Consider the following 20,470-nt stretch of genomic DNA (forward strand, 5'->3'; position numbering starts at 1 on the left):
CTGCTCTGAGTCCAGCTGCAGGTGAGTCATGGTGGGAAGTGCTGGGCAGTGCTGCTGTGGGCCCAGGAGCTGAGGTCACACCGGAGGTCCTGGAGCACACGTTGTGTGAGGCAGCGGGAAGGTGAGGAGGCGGCAGTGCTGACAGCCCTGTACTGAGAGCTCACTCCTTTCCACGCTGGTCTACATTTTGGCTCCATCACCGCCTGCAGGGAGAGAGCAGCGGTCAGGAATTCAGTGCCCTTCAGATGGCTCTTGGGTCCAAGAGAAAAAGAGGCTGCAAGAACACTGCAGGCTTCAAATACCTGGATTGGACTGAAAATTACCAGTAATTACCATTTAAGGTAACAATATCTGAGAGCTTTACTGAGATGCAGTAGCTCCCCCATCACCTGGTCTTCAAGCCAAGGTAACACACTTTCAGAAAAAGATGCTCGGGTTCAGTCAGCATCTGTGGGGCTGCTGGAGATAGTCCAGGGTGAGTCTGGTGCTAAAAGGAGGTCAAACCAGCAACTATCTCTTCTGGTCTCTAAAAGTCTGCTCTAGGCTGAAGGCACAACCTGTAATATCCTTCCTGGTCCAATTTTGCCCTTGAATAACATTGTTGTCTCTTGGCTGTCGAATGGTCCCTGTTGGTACTAGTCACACACCCTTTTGCCGTGTTACACTGGCCTGAATTTCATTTCTGTTCGCTTATAGGAGTAATGGTATTCTTTGCCGGTCTTCCAGTTCATGCCATCAGCATAGCTCCCGTGAGCACCCAGCCAGTACATCCCGTTCAGGTTGGAGTAGTGGCAGTCGTTGTACCACCACGCTCCCTTGTATTCTGTGGCACAGTTAAAGGAGCTCATGTCGTTGTCCTGGTCTGTTGTTGAAAATGGCATGTCCTTGTGGTATGATAAGGAGTCTCCTGCAGAGAGTACAAGTTCACAGTTACTGCAGTAGAGGGTACAAAAGGGAACCTAACGTGTCTTTGCACCACTGCAGGGCATCAGTAGGCCTTGCTGGTTGCAAGGCAGATTTTATAAATCCTGCTATTCTCTTGACTGCCCCAGTTTCTTCCTTGGTCCTGGAGAAAAGGAATACCCTGAGCAGTTGTCCTTGCGGTTACACAGGTGTCGCTCCTCTTGCACCACTCAGATTCTCTGCAGACAAACTGAGCTCTGGACTATTAGACAGAGTTGCTATGTACAAAGCCGGATAAACCCAGAGTTCTGCTCTCAGGTGTTGGTTTCACTCATTCCTGCATGAAGGGTACTGAATTTTGCAGGGGATTTTTTTGCTTTTCAAAGAAGAGCAAAGCATCAGGCATGAAGAGGACGCAGAGCTGATGCTGCAAGTACTGAACAGCACCCCAGCTCTGGAAATGCCCAACCTCACGGGCAAGTACTTCCTTGTAATGTAAGCGAAAGCAGAACTTGGTCCAGCTGCTGCAGAGCTGTTGAGAATGTTACCCTGGATGAGCTGCTGCTCAGGACCAGGCTCCACATTTGCTGCTAAATCATGTGGCTGAGCTTGTAGATAATGCTCTGGGTCACATTTCTGTGGGTGACGAGTTTCCCTGTCTTTCCCTGCACCCAGAGGTCACTTGCCACCTGGAGTACCATGGCCAGTTTTAACAATTTGACCAAAAATGTAGATGGTACAAGGAGTTTGCATGATATAGCTCTGCACTATAAATGCTGAACACTTCTGACATGCTCTAGAAAACAGCCTTTCCCATTGAGCTGCTGCTAACTTACCGGCATTTCCACCAAGGAAGTCTCCTAGAACCAGTTTGTATTTCTCAGACTCTCCTAAAACTCTGAATGAAGCATACTTGGCAAAATAGTAGTTGTTTTCAAAGTCTCTCAGGTCAATGCGGAGTTCACAGGGTCCTAGAAGAGAAGGGGGACAGTGGTGGTGCGGGGCTGATAGTGAGTACTCACCTGGATTTCAGGGTTTAAGGAGCCCTGAGCTAACTTGTGAGGAGCTTCCACTACTTGAGATGTTATGATTTATTTGAAATTCCTGCAGAATCTCCTGTACCTTTGATAGCTTTGTTGTGAAGCACCTTTTCTGATCCAATGTTGGGTGCTGACGGGCACTGAGAGCTACACACCCAGGAGTCCTGCACACAACTGTGAGTGCAAGGCTGTGTGAACAGGTGGCTCCATCACAGTCAGTCCTGGTAGGAAGATGTGTTGGTCCATCTCCAGCACAGGTTGTGCAGCCAGCTCATTCTCTTCCCTGGCTTCTAGTTTTTCCCTTTTTTAAAGTGCATGCTATTAAGGATTAACAGTTGGGGGCCTCAGATGGATGCGACAAGTTCAAAGTCCTTTAATGACCGCGTGTGGTACAGGGGTCGGATTCCCAGGGTCCCAGGACAGAGGCAGACCTTACCCAGCGAGGTGAGGAAGTGGATGTTGTCGTTCCCCAGCCAGAACTCTGTCAGCTGGCTGCCGAAGCCTCGTTTGTATGAATCCCAGTCTCGCAAGAAGTTCACTGACCCATCCCAGCGCCTCTGGAAAACCTGAGGAAAGGAGACACTCAGCCCTGCCAGACCACCCACCCCCAAAAAAGCACCTGCAGCACCCAGGAGGCACAGCCCCGCCACAGCAAATGCTCCCCCTGTGTCAGGACACTCCTGTGGGTCTCTGGGGACCAAAGCCCAGGGGAATCCCTTGCTCACAGACCTCCTCCACCTGACTGTGGAAATGAGGAGGAGATGGTTTGCAGATGGAGGCCGGGAGTGGGGCCGAGGTGCCCAGCCTGCTTCCAGACACCGCTCACAGGAGAGTTCCATTCCCTGCATCCACAGGGATTCTCTCAGGCTTGCTGACGTGAACCTCAGCTGTCCCCTTAGTGTGTGTTTTCCTCCCTTTTTGTTTCTGATGCCATCCATTGCAGTCTTAATAAAAACAACTGCAAGGACATAGAAACCTCCCTCTCCTCATCCTACTCACAATCCATCCTCCACCATCCGTGTCCATGTCGCAGAAGACAGTAGTGGCGTTACAGCCTTGGGGGTAGATGGTGTACCAGCCGCTCAGGATCTTCCCTTTACCCGATAGCTCTTGGCAGCTCCTGGCTTCTGTGCAAAGCAGGGAAAGAGATCAAGCAGGAAGAGTTATAACGTGCTCACTGCACCCAGGGAGCGCAGCAGCCTCACGCCCTGAGCTGGAGGAGTTAAGCTGTTCATCCTCCTGCCGGCGCTTTGCGCTGCAGGACCTGGCGCACACCTCCTGGGAGCCAAACCCACTGCACCTCATCCAGGTGTCACAGGGGAGATGGGAAACTTCTACAAGCGTCTAAGGTGCTCAGACTCCTCTGCAATGACTCTTTTGCAGGCCTGGCTAATGGAGCTGCTCTGAGCAAGACGACAAATATGTGATCCAGGAATTTGTCCGGGCTCTGTGGTGGGCACAGACAGTGTGTGGGTGGTTGGCAGCAAAGGAGTGGTGACACAGAAATACACCTACCTGTAGTACAGAAAACAGTGCTCAGATCATCCTCTGTGGATTGGACAGACGACACTTTTGAATATATACATATGTATTAGGTATACATTTATTTTTCTTCCCCAAACCCACACCTGATGACAGAAGCTCAGATTCACAAATGCCAAAGGATTGACTGGAATGGTCCCCATCAGACATCCCAGCTTACAGAAGCTACATGTGGCTGTGAGAAGCAAATGGGTTAACAGTGATATTTCCTTACTCCTTCCTCCACTTGTTTTTACTGCTGCCCTGTCCCGACTCCTGGTGCAGGGACCCCACCATCTGCTCTGCAAAGCCAATGGTGGCATGAAGGACCAAGGATGAAACTCACCCCATGTTTCTGGAAATCCAGGCTCTCCTTTCGTTCCTGTTGGACAAACAACACCATCAATTCCTCTTCACCCTTCTAAACCCCTCCCTCTCCTCCTCCAGCACTTGGCATCATTCGCATTTCAAGACAGATCCTGCTGGCTGGTAGAGGGCTGTGATGTTAGAGTGAGTGTTCAGCTCATCTCCACGCACAACAGAGGCACAGAGAGACCTGGCAAAAAGGGTAATTCAATACATGTTCTGCTCTGGCCATCCCCGAGCCTGACAGATGAGACCCACCATCCCATCAAAAGCCTGTCTGTGCAGGTGGGAGCTCAAGTCTCAGCCTCCTGTAATTAGAGCTGTGACACCCAGCACCCTCGGTCACTGGGGCCAGCTCTCTGGGTCACACAGGCTGCCAGAGGAGTGGGACACATCGGAGATGCACAGGGAGCACCAGCCTTGACTCTCCTGGGCTGCTGGACATGTCATGATATATTTTCCCCTGACTGGGAGGTCCAAACAGCAAGGCTGACAAAAGACGTGTCTCTTCTGGACCTGGCCGCCTGCTGCTGGCCAGCCCACGGAGTTGGGTACCACCGTTTAGTGCCAGTCAGTCCCACTGGGCTGGCACACATGGCACAGGAGTAGAAGGGTGAGGGAAGGAAGAGGAAATGCACCCATGGGAAGGCGGGGTCAGAAACCCCAGGATGGAAATGGTTGCTGCTGGCAGAGGGTTTTAGTCAGTAATTCGGGAGCAGCTGTGACAGCTGGAGCAAATGTGCCAAAATAGACACCAGATAGCGGCTCTTGGCCCCCAGCTGCAGTGGGGGAAGCCGCAGTGCAGGCAGTGCTCAGTGACGGGTGCCAGTGGCCCTCATGTGCAGGATGATGGCATCAGGAAAAAAAAAAACAAACCTTGTTTTCCCCCTACTATATTGCTGGTGCTAGTAGAGGGACACGTTCCTCTGGTGTGCCCAAATCCGGCCGTTCCCTAAGGCTGGGGCACGTGAAGCCCTGCGGTTTCTGTAGCTGCGGGTGCTGGGCAGCAGATCAGGCGCCCCAGCCCGGGGCAGCCCCGTTGCTGAGCAGCTGGTTTGGAGACGGGCTGTTCACCCCACCCGGCTGGGGCTGAGCCTGTGATGAGGCACAACTGCCACCAAACAGCCCCAGCCAGTACCAGCTCTGGTACTTTTATTTCTCCATAGCTGCTCCCACCTGGTGGGTTGTTCAGGACAGCACAGGGTGGAAGAGTCTAAACCAGCTCCCATGATAAATTCAGCCCAGCATGATTTACCTTTTAGCCCTGGGAAGCCAGGCTCTCCAGCTGCTCCTGCAAAAGAGGAAAATGCTCATCACGGATGACTCAATATGAATGAATTACTGTGGGTCCCCAACTGGCCGCCTCCATATGACCCAAATGCACAGGAGATGGTGGAGCGAAGCCCCAGCGCTGTGCTGGGTGTCCCGGCTCGGCTGCTCTGGATCGGCAGCGTCTCTGGGAACAGCAGGAAGAGCAGAACATGGGGAGAGAGAAATACTGCAACACTGCTCCGCTTGCTGGAGCGCGGGGGGGATTCACAGCTCTGTCTCAGTAATATCTTGTGGGGCCTTTCTGTTTTCAGTCAGGTACCTGCGAGATTCTGGGCAACAGCTGCTTTTTCAGTGGGTTCATCCATCCCAGGCTGGGGTTTCAGCTGAGGTCTCAAGTGCTTTTGGCCAGGAAACAGCGGTATGTGCAGCATGCAAAGGGGCTGTTTTCCCAGCCAGTCAGTGCACCAGTGCTCAGTGCCTCGGTGCCACCATGTGGTGGGAACTGCTTTATTTAGAGAGACACTTTTCCAGGGTCTGCAGCACACAGATTCTGCTGAAGACCTTAAGCACAGCCTGGATGGAGTGAAAGCCGATTTCTCAGCAGACACCTGGTTCTTTTCAGGGGCTTATCCCATTGCAAAAACAAACAAACAAACAAACAAACAAACAAACAAACATCCCCTCCATGCTTCACCCTCTGCCAGCTGTTTCCTGGTGGTTTGATCCCATTCTTCTGGTCAAACGGGCTCCACTGCAGGTTGAGTCCCAGCCCGGGGGCTGCTGGCAGCGCTCAGCATCGTGTCCATGTGTCAGCGCTCAGCATCGTGTCCGTGTGTCAGTGCTCAGCATCGTGGCTGGAGCACCAAAGCTCCTCAGAGAGGGGGCACTTGGGCAGGTTTGTTGTGGTGGAGGCAGGTTAGGGAGGGAGCGGGGAATGGGGAAGGGTCTGATTTTAGGGGGCTAGTAAGGGCCAGCGGGCACTTTGAGAAGAAGAGTAATTTCTTTCTCTGTGATGTGGTGCAACTCAAGGACACTGTTTCTAGTCCTCACCCCATGCAAGATTCATTCTCCCAAATCTTGCTTTCCTACTTCAGGGCTGTTTCTTGGACCATGGCCAGCTCTATAGCTCATCTCTGCAGACCCAGTCTCCCAATGCATGTCCTGAACTTGGGTAGATTTATGGATTGGGGCTGAATATGTCATGCATTACCTTTTATACCAGGTGGTCCTGCTTTTCCAGGGAGTCCCTGGGCTCCCATTTCTCCTGCAAGGAAAGACTCAGTTTGTGTGCACACATTTCAAACTGACCCGAGGGGAGATGATACAGAAGCACAGGCAGTTGGGCCTTGGCTTTCACAGGAACAAGGATGCTTGGCTTTGTTATTCAGGTTCTATCTTGCAACATAGTCTTTTTCTTCTATTGAAGCTACACTACACAGGTACTGCCAGTCTTAAGTTTTAATTTGCAGTTCACATATGATTTCCTATGAGTTTTGTACAGTTTGGATCCAGTCCATGGATTTTGCGGTGGTGGATCTGCTCTGTCTGCTAATGTGAGTCCCCTCCTCCATGGGCTGGCATGAAAACCCTGAAGGAGCCCTCATCTCCTTTGCTTACTGTGGTGAGTGCCAGCACAGTTCCCATACTGATCCCAGCAGACATGCAGGAGCATCACGACCTCCCACCCAGACTGTTAAATAATGACTCAGAAAATAACTAGATATTTTTACTGCAGAAAAAAACAAATCAGTTATGACACTTCACACCCCAAGACCAACTTCAGACTTGTGACAGAACTCAGGGAAAAAACGGCGACTCCATGTGTACCAGCACATCTCTAGATGGGGTGTTTTCCACTCCTATGTGACTTTCCAGCTGCTCACCGAAGCCAGAGCCGGGCCGGCCGCTGCTCCAGCCTCAGCCTCAGCCTGCTCCTCAGCCTGCTCCCCTCGCCCGAGGCAGCAAAGCCATCTCACGTTGCAGTGCTCACCCCTGGCTTTTGTGGCCTCACCTTTTGTCCCCGGCAGACCTGGTTCTCCTTTAGGGCCAGAGGTGCCTGGGATCCCTGGGCATCCTTGGAGAACGGCGAGCCGGTCGGCATCACCCAGCCCCACTATTTTCACATCTGAGGGAAATGGAGACAGACTTTGTGGAGATTATTAGGGCTCTGAAATGTCTTGGAGAGGAAAGCAAACCTTCTGGGGTTCAGGAACAGTGTAAACAAAGTGAACGAGAGTGGGAGTTTGGCGGTGGTGTGTGGGTTAACAGATAACGTTGAGGGTCTCCCATACTAAAGGAGCTAGTCACTAAATCTTTGTGTCTTCCAGGGAGTTCAGTGGGAGAGAGGGCTGTTATTTATGATATTACATGCATGACAAATGTACTTCATAAAACAAAAGCAGAGAGGTGCCCTGGGGGGTATTGACAGCAGAGTAAGTGACATTGATGGATCTGTGGACAGTAAAGGTTCCAACCAATTTCTGGACAGCAGGTCAATTTGAAATCTCTCCTATTGCCTTCCCGAGGAATACAGACAGAAAGCTGTACTGTGCAGCATCCTCAAGCTGTCGGCTGCCTGGCACCCAGCAAGCACCTGACTCATCCTTTGTATTGCTCTGCATGTTTCAGTAACTGGGCCAAGGCACCTTGAATAAAAACCCGCAACCAAGATGGAAAATCTTAACTGGGACAGCCTGTTCCTAGAGATCCCACTGATGAGTGGGGGAGGATGCTACACCTTTGGTTGGAGCCAGCACTTCTGTGAAGCGGCTGCTGAGATTTCACCCCCCCCTTACCCTTCTCCCACATGCAGCTGAATTTTAAAAAGCACAGAAGGAAAAAATAATCTATTCTTCCCTCCCCCCTCCACCCCAGGCTCCTTGTGTTATGGGGGAGATGAAACGGGCTGTCTCAGGGTGGCAGGATTTGCGCCGCACTCACCTGGGCAGGTGTTCTGGGCATCACAAACAGCTGCTGTCAGGCCGAGCAGGACCAGGAGGGCTGGGGCTGCTGCTCCCATGGCCGGCACTGCTCTCTGCTCTCTGATCTCCCCTCGGCCACGTCCCAGGCGCTGCGGTTGGCATTGACCCGCGTACGCCTTTTATACCCAACAGAAACCCCAGTGTCAGCTCCACCCCTGCGCTCGCTCCCTGCCTGCCCTCAGGTCTGAGTCTCCGGCTGCTTCTCCAGCTCTTTCCCAGATCAGCCACTTTCCACAGTCTGATGGAAAGCGATTGCCCAGCTGCCCCAGCCTGTCTCACCTCCACTCTGCAAAGTTTGGATGCCTTTCCCCTCCCATGTTGTATTTCTAGAGGAAATGAACCATCAAAACCTCAGTTTTTGCGAAGTGCAGACAGCTCCCCTCATCCTGCTTGCCAGTGGCCATTTGCAAAAAGCAGAGCTTACTGTGTAGATGGGGAAACTGAGGCACTGGGAGATGGAAAGCCCGAGGTCAGCTGAGGCCACTGGCAGGAATGCCGCACAGCTCATGCTCCAGTGCTCAGGGTCACTTTGCAACCCTTCACGCAAAGGTTTCAGTCTGTACGTGATCCATGACTGACACAGAATTAAAACTCCGTGTATCCAGGCAAGGTTAAGGGCGTGGAGCGTGCTTCATTTTTTTCCCACCTGTTTTTTCCTCCGGTCCCTGTTCATTGTAACAGGGAGCAACACCTCTGTTTTGCTTCGCTGTTGCTGTGCACCATGCTCTGATCATTTTTGGCAGAATTATTAGAGGTCCAAACTGTCTCATCAAGTGGAACCCCCACGTTATCTTCAGGCACAGAGCCTGTAAAATTTATGAGTTTTACCAGAGGGCAGAATTTATTGTTCTTTCTCCTTATTGTTGCATCCCAGTTCAGAGCAGACGGTGATTTCTTGCAGCATTCCCCAGCTATCAGAATAGCAGAGGGAGAACACAGCTTTCCCTCAAACACTCACTTCTATCGTGAAGTCCCTCTAACATCTGAAATTCCAATGATATATGGCAATCTATTTTAATGCTAAGCCAATGGGAGAAGGCCTGGGAGAGAGAAGCATTTGGTTGTCATTTATATTCTGTGTCCCCCAAATAGCCCATACATACACTCGTATACACATTCTTATACATATTCATATATACATGCATATAAAATAATAAACCAGTAGAAGTTATTATTATTGTTGTTCCTGAGAACCAACTCTGGCAGAGAAATGCACACCTTACTTTCCTGCTCCCATCTGTAAAAAGTGAAGGGAATTCAGAGGGATTGTGATCAGACTGGTTGCATTCAAGTTTGGATTTTGCTTTACATGTGAAAAGGTATCCCATTGGTGGCAAGCGCTCTGCACACAATTCCTGGGGAGAAATGAGAGCAGCTTCTTTTTTCACCTTTCAGAAGGAAAGAGAAGCAGGATGACCACGTGTCTCTGAGCTGATAGGGAGGGAGAGGTCTGTGAGGGTGGGTATAAGGTGACCAGGGACTTGTGCACCGTCCCCATTTGGATGGGCCTTTGTTCACCCCATGGGGCAGGCAGAGATGAAAAGAGCCTGTCCCTGGCACTGAGGAGCCTTCTCCTGACCAGTGCCTTGTACCCTGTGCTCTGTGCCTGGAAATGGCTGCAATACCTTGTTCCCACTATCTGGAGACAAAAGCTGCTGTCCTCAGCTGTTTCCCTTGGTAAATCACTTCAAAAAGCGGCGGCAAAACTGGCCTTGCAGATTACCCCATTGTTACAGTCTCTGAAGGGCTCCAGGCTGGACCTGTCCTGCCATATGCAAAAAGGAAAAAAAATACAAGTAAGAATGGGTTTGCCCAGCTGTTCCAGATGCTCATTATGGGATGGGCAGCACCGGGCTGAGCTGATAACGCACGTTGTGGGCACAGCTGTGATGAGTCTGCCCAGCACCGACACGTTCCCTTGGGTGTTACCCGCTGTGGGCTCCATCCAGCCTGGGGAACACCTGGAGATGTCAGCCCAGATCCCTCTGAGGACAGCAGCAGTGTCCTGTGGATGCAGCTGCTTTTGGGAAGAGGGAGGAAACTGCCACTGAATAAGCTCAGTCCAAAGTAGGTCAGGCCCCCAGGGGCAGATTTTGAAATTGGCCCAGTGATCAATATGTCCTTAATTGCTTTTCCTCATCCCAGCGCCCAGTGGAGATCACAGGGGCCCAATCATTTACACCATCAGCAATTATTTTTTCTTTGCAGATTCTTCCTTGAGCCCTGGGAAATGTCCCCTGTGAGGCTTAAAAGCTCTGAGGATGACAAAATGAGAATGTTAAGCACACTGGGTGAATGGGGAGCACCTCTGAGCACCGTGACCCATCACTTCACCCCTAGAGACGTAAATGCCCGGAGTGAAGTCCCCAGAACTGAAATGATCTGAAAATCCCCAAGAAATGAAGCTTAGCATACCAGAAGGCACAACCAGATGACAGAAGTGCTTCTGGAAGTTCATGTTGGAGCACCATAACTGTGTGCAATGGGGGACTTAGCACTGAAGAACGCAAAATTGTAGGCGAAATCCTGGCTTCTGGTGGGGTCCTGGGGCTCTGCTGCCACCGGGACGCTAGAGCTTTGTAGGGAGGATGGGACAAGCTGCAAAAGCCATAAGTACCTAAAACAACAAGCAGTTTCCCCAGTCATTGCATTCCTCTGATCTGTGCTAACCTGTGGCAGCACGCTAAGATCGGGCCTGTGAGAAACTGCAAGAGTCGACAGCGTGAGAACAAGCATTAGTGGAAAAATACAAAAAGCATGTACTGTATGCTACGTGATACATCAAGGACAGGGGGGTATCTTGTGATAGACCAAAACATACTTTTATGGCAGTAACTTTGGTGAGAACACAAAATACAATGCTTATGTAATGACTAACTTAGCAAATCAGAAAATGCTTGAGCAAGCATTATAGCGAGTATAAATGCAAGCCTGACTTTGTAATTAATGTCTGTCATTTCACCTTACTGAGAGTCCATCCCTCATTCACTACACTAAACCAAGTGTTGTCATTACCACTTAAACAAATGGCTTCTGTCTGCAATTGTTAACCTGACGATATGTAAATCCTTCCAATTTTAGGTCAGTCTGACAAAGATAAGGGTGACTTGCAAAACACCTTATCAGAGAGACTGACCTTGCAGCTTTAGACATTTTGGAGCCCGCACAATTAGTTGAGTTTTGCTCTGACACATCTCAAGACTGTTGGATGCAGCGTCCTTTAGCTGAACGCTGCTCACTGTGTGCTGAAAGGATTATGTAATGCAATATGCAAGTTTGTAACCAATTGGCTTTTTAGAACTGCCCTGAGTGGTGATAAGATTTTGTATATAAAGGCTGTTATTTTCTTTCTGGAGTGCTGGCTCTATTCCAACATTCAGGCTTGCACAACTCTGTTATAAACAATATATCATCTCTGTGTGCTACCATTTGGCTTTTTTGCACACCAGGTGGCAGAACCCTGGTTTTGGGACAACATAAGGACATTGCCACGCAACTCCTAAAGCTGCAAGAAGGGCAGACAGTTGGCGCTGGGGAGCTGGGAAGGAAACTGACAGATCTAAGTGATGTGAGGTAGGAGCTTGCTTGGGAGTCGGCAGCAGTGTGGGTGCGTAAGGAGAGCTTCCATGCACTTTGATGTCAACCTGCAAGGGTAGATTATCATCCACATCAGCAAGGAAAGGTGTTCTTCTGGCTTAGCCTTTTGTGGGCTGTGCTATTTATAGCTTTTAACCTTTTTTCTTTTTTTTTTAAATGAATATCTAAGGGAGAATTTCTTCAGCCCATAACCAGTCTTACTGTCTGTGCTGGGCACATTTGTCCAAGCTAAGATAGTAGTTTTTTCAAAAGATGTCCCTTGTTTTTCCCTTTCTATTTATGGGTTTTGTGAACATGTGGCATCTTTGAGTGCCCAAGCCCCTCAGCACTAAGAGCCCTGCTTCACATTTCCTTACTACAAAACCAGTTCCAAGGAAGTAGCAAAGCTCCAAAAAGGCACAGGTAGCTCGTAGAGTTTCTAAAGACAGTTGTCCTCACCAGGGAGGGAAAAATGTGGGGAAGAAGAGGGAGGAGACTTTCTCCTGCTCATTCCTTGGGTTTCTCATGCTGTGCTGCTGAACAAGGCAACTCCACAGGGCAGCTTCACTGGAAACTCCTGGCTGTGAGAAGCTCAAGCTGCTTGTTCCACTGGTCTTGACTGGTGCCCACAGGCCCTTCCTGCTGGTCAAAGCAAAGCCAGCCTGTGCCATGGCTGGTGCTGGCTGCAGCACATGGCTTAGAACCGGCCAGCCAGGCAGGGCAGCGATTTATGAACACAGAGCACCCACTTTGAAGCTGCATCTAGTGGTTCCTTTGCCACGTTTCCATACACTGGCACAGTGATTTGCTAATTTCAAGAGCCATCAGGACAGGTCTCTATCAGTTGTTGCACACCAGCTGCATGCTCTTGCTGAACATTTGGTTTGGCATTTGCTTGGTTTCCTCTAGGAGCTGATGTTGGAGCCTTTGCTTAACTCTCTTTATGGTGATATATTGAGACAGCCCACCCAGAAAGTATTTAATTTTAGTGGTTTCTTCCCTACCAGCCTCTGCTTTGACAAGATATTTGCTGCTTCATTTAATTTCTAACTTATTTTATAATCTCTGTTAACAGCTCTTCTGCTCTGTGAGAGGCTGGCAGCTATTCCTCACTGAGAGCAGACAAGACAGGCAGAGATGTGACTTGTGGGACAGGCAGAAGCTGCTCTGCACCCTCCCTGTTCAGATGAACCCTGAAGAGAGGAAAGGCAATGCCCAAGAGCATTTTCTTTGCTGATATTAACTTTCCCATGTACAGAGCAGTGGGATGTAAGTGGGACTGGTTGCTCTGGCACAACTGGTTGGATGAGGAATGTGCTCAGGAAAGGGGCAAAGCAGGTTCTTACTGCAGGGACATCTGTTGAGGGTGTGCACACCAGACAGACAAGGACGGCAAAAGCCAAATAGCAGAATAATTTTTCCAACAATTTGCCTGGTTTTGGACCAGACGAATGTCACACAACTGGAAGTTATGCCTGCATGACATGACTTATTTGGTTCTTGATGAAGGTTTTACATATATTTCTCCTATTACTCCGATTTCAGGCCTCAAGTGTCTGATTTTTTAGTGACCGCTGCATAACGATATTTCCTTCCTCTCCACTGGTGGTTTTTCCTGCTCTCCTGACTTTCCTCCAGTGACTTTACAGAGTTAAGCAGCTGCGAAGCTGAGAGCAGGAAGCTTTCCCTCAGCAGACACCGCTCTCTGCCGTGCTGTGTGTCAAGCACAGTTGCCCAGTCCAGGTTTTCAGTCTCCCTCTAGACATTGTGCAATACAAGCCATAAGAACATGCTGGACTTCTTAATGTGGAGGATGAGAACTGGATTTTCAGGAGAGCTGAGGGACAGACTTCCCCGTCTTCTGCAGAGCTGGGCTCTATTGTATTTTCTTTATTGTAAGTCTTTTCAGGCTGGTTTCATAGTATCTACAGTGATGGTGTTCAGCTGAGCCTGGAGAGGAAGGGTGCAGATTCAGTGTTAATGATTTGGTTCATGGGCCACTCAGTCCAACACTTTGTTTGCTGATTTGATACCCGCTGGAGCTGTGTCCAGCCTGCCCATTTTCCTGGGAGTTTCTCTGACATTGTCTCAACCCCCAGAGGTCCTCCTGGCATAACTTCTGTCTCAGAGCACTCTAATCTTGCACACACCCCAATGAGATCCAGAGCTTTCAATAGGGCAGTTGATGGTCCTTTAGCACTGTGCCTGTCCTGAAGTACACACTTGGTCAGTGCTGGCAGTGACAGCCCTGGGGCACAGTGACTCCTCATGTTCACCTGTCATCTTCCCCGCAGGGGTGGCAGGATGGGTCAGACCGCCTGTCAATAGAGTCAAGGAGGTGCCCAGGCCCAGAGAAGCCTCTGGACCATGCTCGTAGTGACCAGAGCCAGCGCTTACCAGGCTATGAAATGGGGCCCCTGCTACAGACCCCCCTGGAGTGGTCTTGGAGCAGCGGGACTGCGAACAGACCCTCCCCTTAGATCAGGGACGCCATCTAAGGAGACTTTTGCAGGATGGATAGCCCTCATCTTCTCCTTGGTGACTGATTATTTCTTCTGGATATACCCCTGAGTGAGCACTTGCCCTCCGCGACCAAGCAATTATTTCTTCTGGTTACCCTTGCGTGAGAGAGGTCTGTTCTTCTGAGTGGGTGTGTGCAGGTTCATTATTCTTGTGTGGTTGTGTGGTAACAATATCCCCAACTGGTACATCAAACCTGAAGTTTATTGAATGTTGCTGGAGTGCTGACTGATTTTGGATCCCCCCCCACTGCTTGCATTGGTTTCTGTTATTTGGTTTTGGTCTGTCATTTGGTTTTAATTCTCAATTAAAGTTTGTTTAAGCTTAATATTTGCTTGGAGTCATTTTGGGGTGCCTCCATAGCACTCAGCAAGACCTGGGAATGTTATTTGCCTCAAGCTTTTGTCCAAGAAGTTCTGCTTCTTAATCCGTGTTGCAAAGATGAGATATTTCCATGGAAATGGTTGTCAAGCACTGGCACAGGCTGCCCAGGGAAGTGGTAGAGTCACTGCCAAATTAATGTATACTGTGATTAAGTTGCGAAGAACTTACCCGTCATTAAGGAATACATATGATGAATGCTTTCTAACTACCTGCCAAACAAGCGGATATTTTCCACGTCTTAGATTCTCTTGCATGACAAGCTAGAGACAGAAGATTAAGTGCTATATTGTTTAGAAGCAGAGTACTTAGCTTATGTTTAACTAGAAATTAATAGGTGCATTGTAAGAAAGAAACTAATCAGTTATTTATGTAAGTGAGCACTAATTGTGCTTGTGCGAAAAGCTGCCAACGTCGAGATGTCAATCAGCGGACACCTGAGAAGACCCTCAGAAGCCCCCGAAAGAGACTGTGGTACCGGTAAAAGGACGTGAGATGGCAGCAAAGATTGTGAAATAACCAGCTCCACCTTGTTCTTATGTTTATGCAATCATTGCCTGGTACAGGTGTATTGTACGTTAAAAATTCTTTAAAAAAATTGTAATTAATATGCAATAATTGTGTCGATATAAGCAATGCAAGAGCATCCAGTCGCTGGAGCACTTATGGAGGATGATCCCCAGTGCTCCCCAGCTCTGTCAATAAAGAATGCTGCTTAACAACTCTCCTGTTCTCCATGACCTTTCAAAGATGATGGAGAGCGGCTCAGCAATCACATCTGCCAGATCTCTCAGCACTTGTGGCTGCATCCCATCAGGGTCCATGGATTTGTGGATACCCAGTTTGCCTAAATGACCTCTGAACAGATTCTCCTCAACCAAGGGCAAGTCTCCCTTTCTCCAGACTTCCTCTCTCAACTCCAGGTCTGGGATTCCGGAGGGTTGGTCTTAGCACTAAAGAGAGAAGCAAAGAAAGCATGTGGTAACTTCACCATCTCTGTATCTTCCACCACCAGGGCACCCACCTCATTCAGCAGCGGACCTACATTTTCCCTAATCTTCCTTTTGCTGCTGATGTACCTGAAGAAGCCCTTGAACAACTAGGACATCAAGAAGGGCTCCTCAGGAACAAGCTGCTTCTGTTTGAAACTTCCCAGAAGGGTGCGACCTGCACCCCTCAGCATTTTCAGGGATCAGAGGTAAGGACAGCAGTCGCCTTCCTTAGCATATGGGCTGTTCTGATAGCCAATACAATCGTAGTTTCATTCAGCAGGAAAGAGGTCATTATTAGTAATAGCTGTGAACATTTCTTAAGAAGAAACTTGTTCAGATAATATTCTTAATGTAATGCATGCTCAGGATAGCCTCTAAAAGGGCCTTCTGCTCTTCCCACGCAGGCCTCATCCACTACAAGAATGTTCTGAGCTCATTGCTGGAGCTTTCTATGCAATTCAGTTATTGTTATTCCAAAATAACTACCAGAGAGTGTAGAAAATGTCACATAGTGTTCAAATGTGTCCATCTTCCAGGAAAGAAGAAACTAATTTATATTACAACATGGCTCACTATTGCTCTGTAGAAAGAGATGCTCACCCTTGCAGGAATAAGAAGAAGACCAAATTATTTCCAGAACTGCTCACTATCACGAATTTTATTGGTTTATACTGACGTAAATTCCCAAAGTATTCACTTTCAGGGTAACTGCAAGACATATTTCCTCCCCAGATTGTAAAGAAGTACTCTGAGGACAGCTTTTATTGCATGCAGTATGTTTTGGAATGGTTTGTTTTCCTTCTACTTTTTATTATGGAAGCTGCTGTTGTTTAGCAACAGCCCTACTGAATTCCTCACCCTGGGGGCTGGTGGGAGAAACATAAACTTAACCAGACATTCTCCAACTCTCTGGTTCTACTACAATGCTCAGAAATGACCAAAAGAGGTGGTCTACAGCAGCAAGAGTAACAAAACAACAACAAAACCACAAAAAAAACCCAAAACAAACCAAAAACCAAAAGATAAATTAATCACTCTAGGTAGTCTTGAAAAGTGTAAGGCAGCATCCTTAATAACATGGTACAAGACCTCTCACTGGAAAAGATAGGTGCTCTGTAGGAGCTGCAGCTCAGAACAGGAATGACAGTGAAGCATCTTTTGTCGGAGTTTGGGAGTATCAGTAAGATTTAGCTTTCATTCGCTCCAGGCTCAAAAGTCCAGCTTGTGACTGGCAGACAGAAGCCATCTAGACTGGGAGATGAGGCACTTCATAGAGATGATGAGGGGAGGGAAGGGCATGAGATCTTGCTGGCCAGGTACCACTTTATTAACAAAATAGTGGGGAGACGGGGAAATTTCCTTGCACTTTTTCTGATGAGACTGGCAAATGGGCTCAGCAAGTGAGGTAAAAGTCTTCTTTAAAGCCCTCTGCCCATCTTCCCCAGATCATAGAATCATAGAATAATTTTGGTTGGAAGAGATCCTTAAGATCATCGAGTCAAATCATAACCTACATCTAGCATGAAACCATATCCATGCAAACCTCATCTAAATGCCTTTTAAACACCTCCAGGGATGGTGACTCCAGCACTGCCCTGGGCAGCCTGTTCCAATGCCCCACAGCCCTTTCCAGGAAGAAATTTTTCCTCATATATAACACAATCTGAACCTTCCGTGGTGCAACTTGAGGCCGTTTTCTTTCATCCCATCACTTACTACTTGGGAGCCGAGCCCGACCCCCCCTGGCTCCAAGCTCCTTTCAGGCAGTTCAGAGATCAGAAGGTCTCCCCTCAGCTCCTGTTCTCCAGCTGAACCCCCCAGGTCCCTCAGCCGCTCCCATCACACTTGTGCTCCAGCCCCTCACCAGCTCCGTTCCCTTCACTGAACTCCCTCCACACCTCAATGTCTTTCCTATAGCGAGGGGCCCAAAACTGAACACAAGTGTGTTACAAAACAATTAAAGTAAACCAATCATGTAATTCAGGCTGTTGGCTGAATAATTTGGGCGCCCAGGAGGTTTTCTAGAATGGTGATATAAATAAAAATGCAAACTATTAATGTGGTTTGACACATCACTTTGAAATCCCTCAGGTATTTTGTGATGAAAGTGTCAACTCTTTTACACATTTTATGTAACAGAATTTGTAAAAAAAAAAAGGTTACTACAGCAATGAATTGTCATATTTGTACGGTGTGTTGATCCTAGAAGTACCAGGAGTAAGTTTTAAAGCTTACCTTAGAAGGACAGGGTTTGGTCTCGGTCTCCCCCCTCTGAAACTATCAGGTTACTTCCACTGGTTGCACTTGCTGCCGCCCTGGCAAAGGGGACCCTTGACAGGCAGATTCTTGGTTTTCCTCGTGGGATCCTTCTGTCCCTCACATTCAGCCGTCACTGCTCCGTCCACTGGTCTGATTCCAACAGGACAGGCACTGGCTGCATTTTGTAAGGGTCCTGATCTTCTCTGTGTATGAGGAGTATTTTGAAAATGTGACAAATATGACTTTGATTTATCACGGGAGTTTGTGCCAAGCCAGTATCTGTTTTTGACAGGGTAAATAGTTGCCTGGAAAAGCAAGGTGCAATGTCTCTCATCTCTCTGGAACTCATCAAAGATTTGGTGCAGGGCAACAGAAAAAACTATTTCTTCTGTTTAAAGTGGACATTTTTACAAATGCTATAAGTGATGGATACGGGGAGGGGTGAGGAACTGAGTAAATCAAATTAACGAATACCAGTGTTCAAAGGGGTTCTGTGTAGCCAGCCACAGGTGATTAGTGAACTCCCTTGAGGATCAAGTGTGGGACTGTTCACTTCTAGTTTCAGCACTAGAAGAGGACCTCACCCAGAACAGTGTGTAGTAGCTTCACCAGGCAAGATGGGAAGAGATGTTAACACAAGAGGAAATGGATATGAAAGCTGCTTGTAGTTCTCTCTAAAGAGTGAGAATATTGCTTTTTTAAAAGGAATAATAGTGCAGAAGATCTAACTGCTTTCACAATGTAGTAAAAAAAGAAAGAAGATGAAATTCCAGCAGGTCTCTTCCAGTCTTCCTTTTCTTTCAACAATAAATGATCCCTAATTTCATTCTAATAATAATGTACCTTCCAGTACAACTTACAACTGAAACTAGTCTGTGTTTCTTGAAGGAATGTTCGAGCACTGCCGGATGTAAAATTCACACCATAGGATATGCTCAATAGCAGGTGAGGAGCGAGTGCGTTTCCACCTGTAAACATCAGAACCAAGCAGTTGCTCTTCGGCATCTTCCACACCCTGTGGTGCCACACGTGCGGTCTGTTGCTTTCAGATTTCCATCTAATTCTGACATTGTGGGATTATGGAAGTTAAACCAGGGACTGTAGGTTTCTCATAAACAATTAAAAAAAAAAAAAAAGCAGTGGAGATTAAAGGGAAAAGCTCCCATTTGTTTTACCATGAATTGACTTTAGATTGACTGTGCTTTCATAGAAAAGGGAGGCTTAAACTCACTAGTTGTTTTCCTAATGGTGGAAAATTTGGCACTTTGGAGGGTTTTTTTACAAAGACAACCCATGACACCCAATGGTGGGCCGGGGCTGAGCCCCAGCGTGGAGGAGAATGCTGGGCCGGCTGCCCGGGGACTCAGGCCGACATTGACTCCGCGTATTCCCACAACGCTGGAGGCTTGTGGTTCATCAATCAGTTAGAAAAGTTGTTGGGTTTGGTACGATGGATGAGGTTGAGCAGGGTGGCCAGGAGCACTGCAGGAAGGGCAGAGCAGAGGGACAAGCGCCGGCTGAGCACCTGCCACAGGAGCTGGCAGCGGGTGCGAGGGATAGAGGGAACTAACGAACTAATACTTTAAGGGTTAACCACATAATGAGTGCCTAGTTTAGAGCTTTATGTAACCAATTATGATAAGAAAAAACAGAGCCTCGTTGAATGCAAAGATAAGAAGTCTTGCAGAACCCAGCTGTATCCTTGAGGAGACGAGATAACGAAGATTTTCAGCAAAAGGGGGGACACCAATCTGGTTTCAACTGACTTGGCAGTTTGGGTTCCAGCTAATTCAGCATAATGAGCCAAAGGTAAAAAGTTCATTGTGACGAAGCTGAAGGAGCTTCATCCAAAGACCCCAAAGACCCTTCTCAGGAGCCCCAGGTGGCACCGGGCAGGCGCAGCAGAGGGCCAGGGAGGAGACTATGGAAATGATTTTAATGAAACCACCTTCTCGGGGAAAGGTTATGAATATGTATAGGCGTTCCTGGGGTTACTATGAATATGTACCACCGTACTGTCTTTAAACGCACCTCTTATTGTTAGAAGGTGCGCATGAATGGTGGAAATAAACACAGTTGCTTCATAAGCTTGCCGGTTGTAAAGTTTCAAGTTTCATGAATGTAAAGGTTGCCAAGTTGTTTCCGCGCGTCACGAGCAGCGGCGGAGCGGCGGGGCGGGCCCGGGCTCGGGAGCCGCCTCGCTGTCCCGGCCGCACGGGTGCAGCCGCCGCCCGCCCGGGGGTCCCGCTCGTGGGAGCGGCCTCCGCCGCCCGCGGCGCTGGGAACCGGAGCGCCCGGGAGCAGCGGGCTGGACGCGGTTCAACGGGGCAGTGCGGGGCGGGCCGGCGGGGCAGCCTGTGCCCTCCCCGGGGCCGCACTCCCCGCCCCGCTGCGGGCGGGGCGCCGGGCTGCCCATGGCAACGGGGCCTCGCGTCCCGCCGGCCGGGCCCCGAGCAGCGCCCGCGGGGCTGCCATGGCGGTGGGCGCCGGCAGAGTGTCCAGCCAGCCGGCGGCTGAGGGCGGAGAGGCGGCGAGGGCGGGCGGCTGCGGCCCCTACCCCGGGCAGGGCCTGTCTCGGGGGCCGGAGCCCCGCGAGGTAACGCTGCTCCGGGGGCTGAGCCTCGTCCCTCCCGCTCCGGTGCCGCCCTCTGTTGCTGTT

General features: G+C 49.2%; 2 protein-coding genes across 2 annotated transcripts in view; one reads left to right on the forward strand and one right to left on the reverse strand.

Annotated features, from left to right (window-relative positions):
* Positions 1-307: 307 nt before the first annotated feature.
* On the reverse strand, positions 308-8,213 carry LOC102084156 (ficolin-2). The gene is made up of 9 exons (XM_065036248.1): positions 8,043-8,213; positions 7,114-7,227; positions 6,313-6,366; positions 5,086-5,121; positions 3,811-3,846; positions 2,943-3,070; positions 2,380-2,509; positions 1,740-1,874; positions 308-907 (listed from the first exon to the last, which is right to left on the reverse strand). The coding sequence occupies exons 1-9, from the start codon at positions 8,119-8,121 to the stop codon at positions 660-662; spliced, it is 960 nt and encodes a 319-aa protein (XP_064892320.1). The 5' UTR covers positions 8,122-8,213; the 3' UTR covers positions 308-659.
* A 3,244-nt stretch (positions 8,214-11,457) lies between these two features.
* Positions 11,458-20,470, forward strand: part of LOC102084347 (ankyrin repeat and MYND domain-containing protein 1) — a 34,707-nt gene continuing 25,694 nt past the window's right edge. Inside the window, 2 exon segments of the mRNA XM_065036249.1 lie at positions 11,458-11,656; positions 15,576-20,407. Of these exon segments, the coding sequence (XP_064892321.1) occupies positions 20,285-20,407 (123 nt within the window). The 5' untranslated portion in view covers positions 11,458-11,656; positions 15,576-20,284.

This window comes from Columba livia, chromosome 19, assembly GCF_036013475.1.
Source record: "Columba livia isolate bColLiv1 breed racing homer chromosome 19, bColLiv1.pat.W.v2, whole genome shotgun sequence".
Taxonomy (NCBI): Eukaryota; Metazoa; Chordata; class Aves; order Columbiformes; family Columbidae; genus Columba; species Columba livia.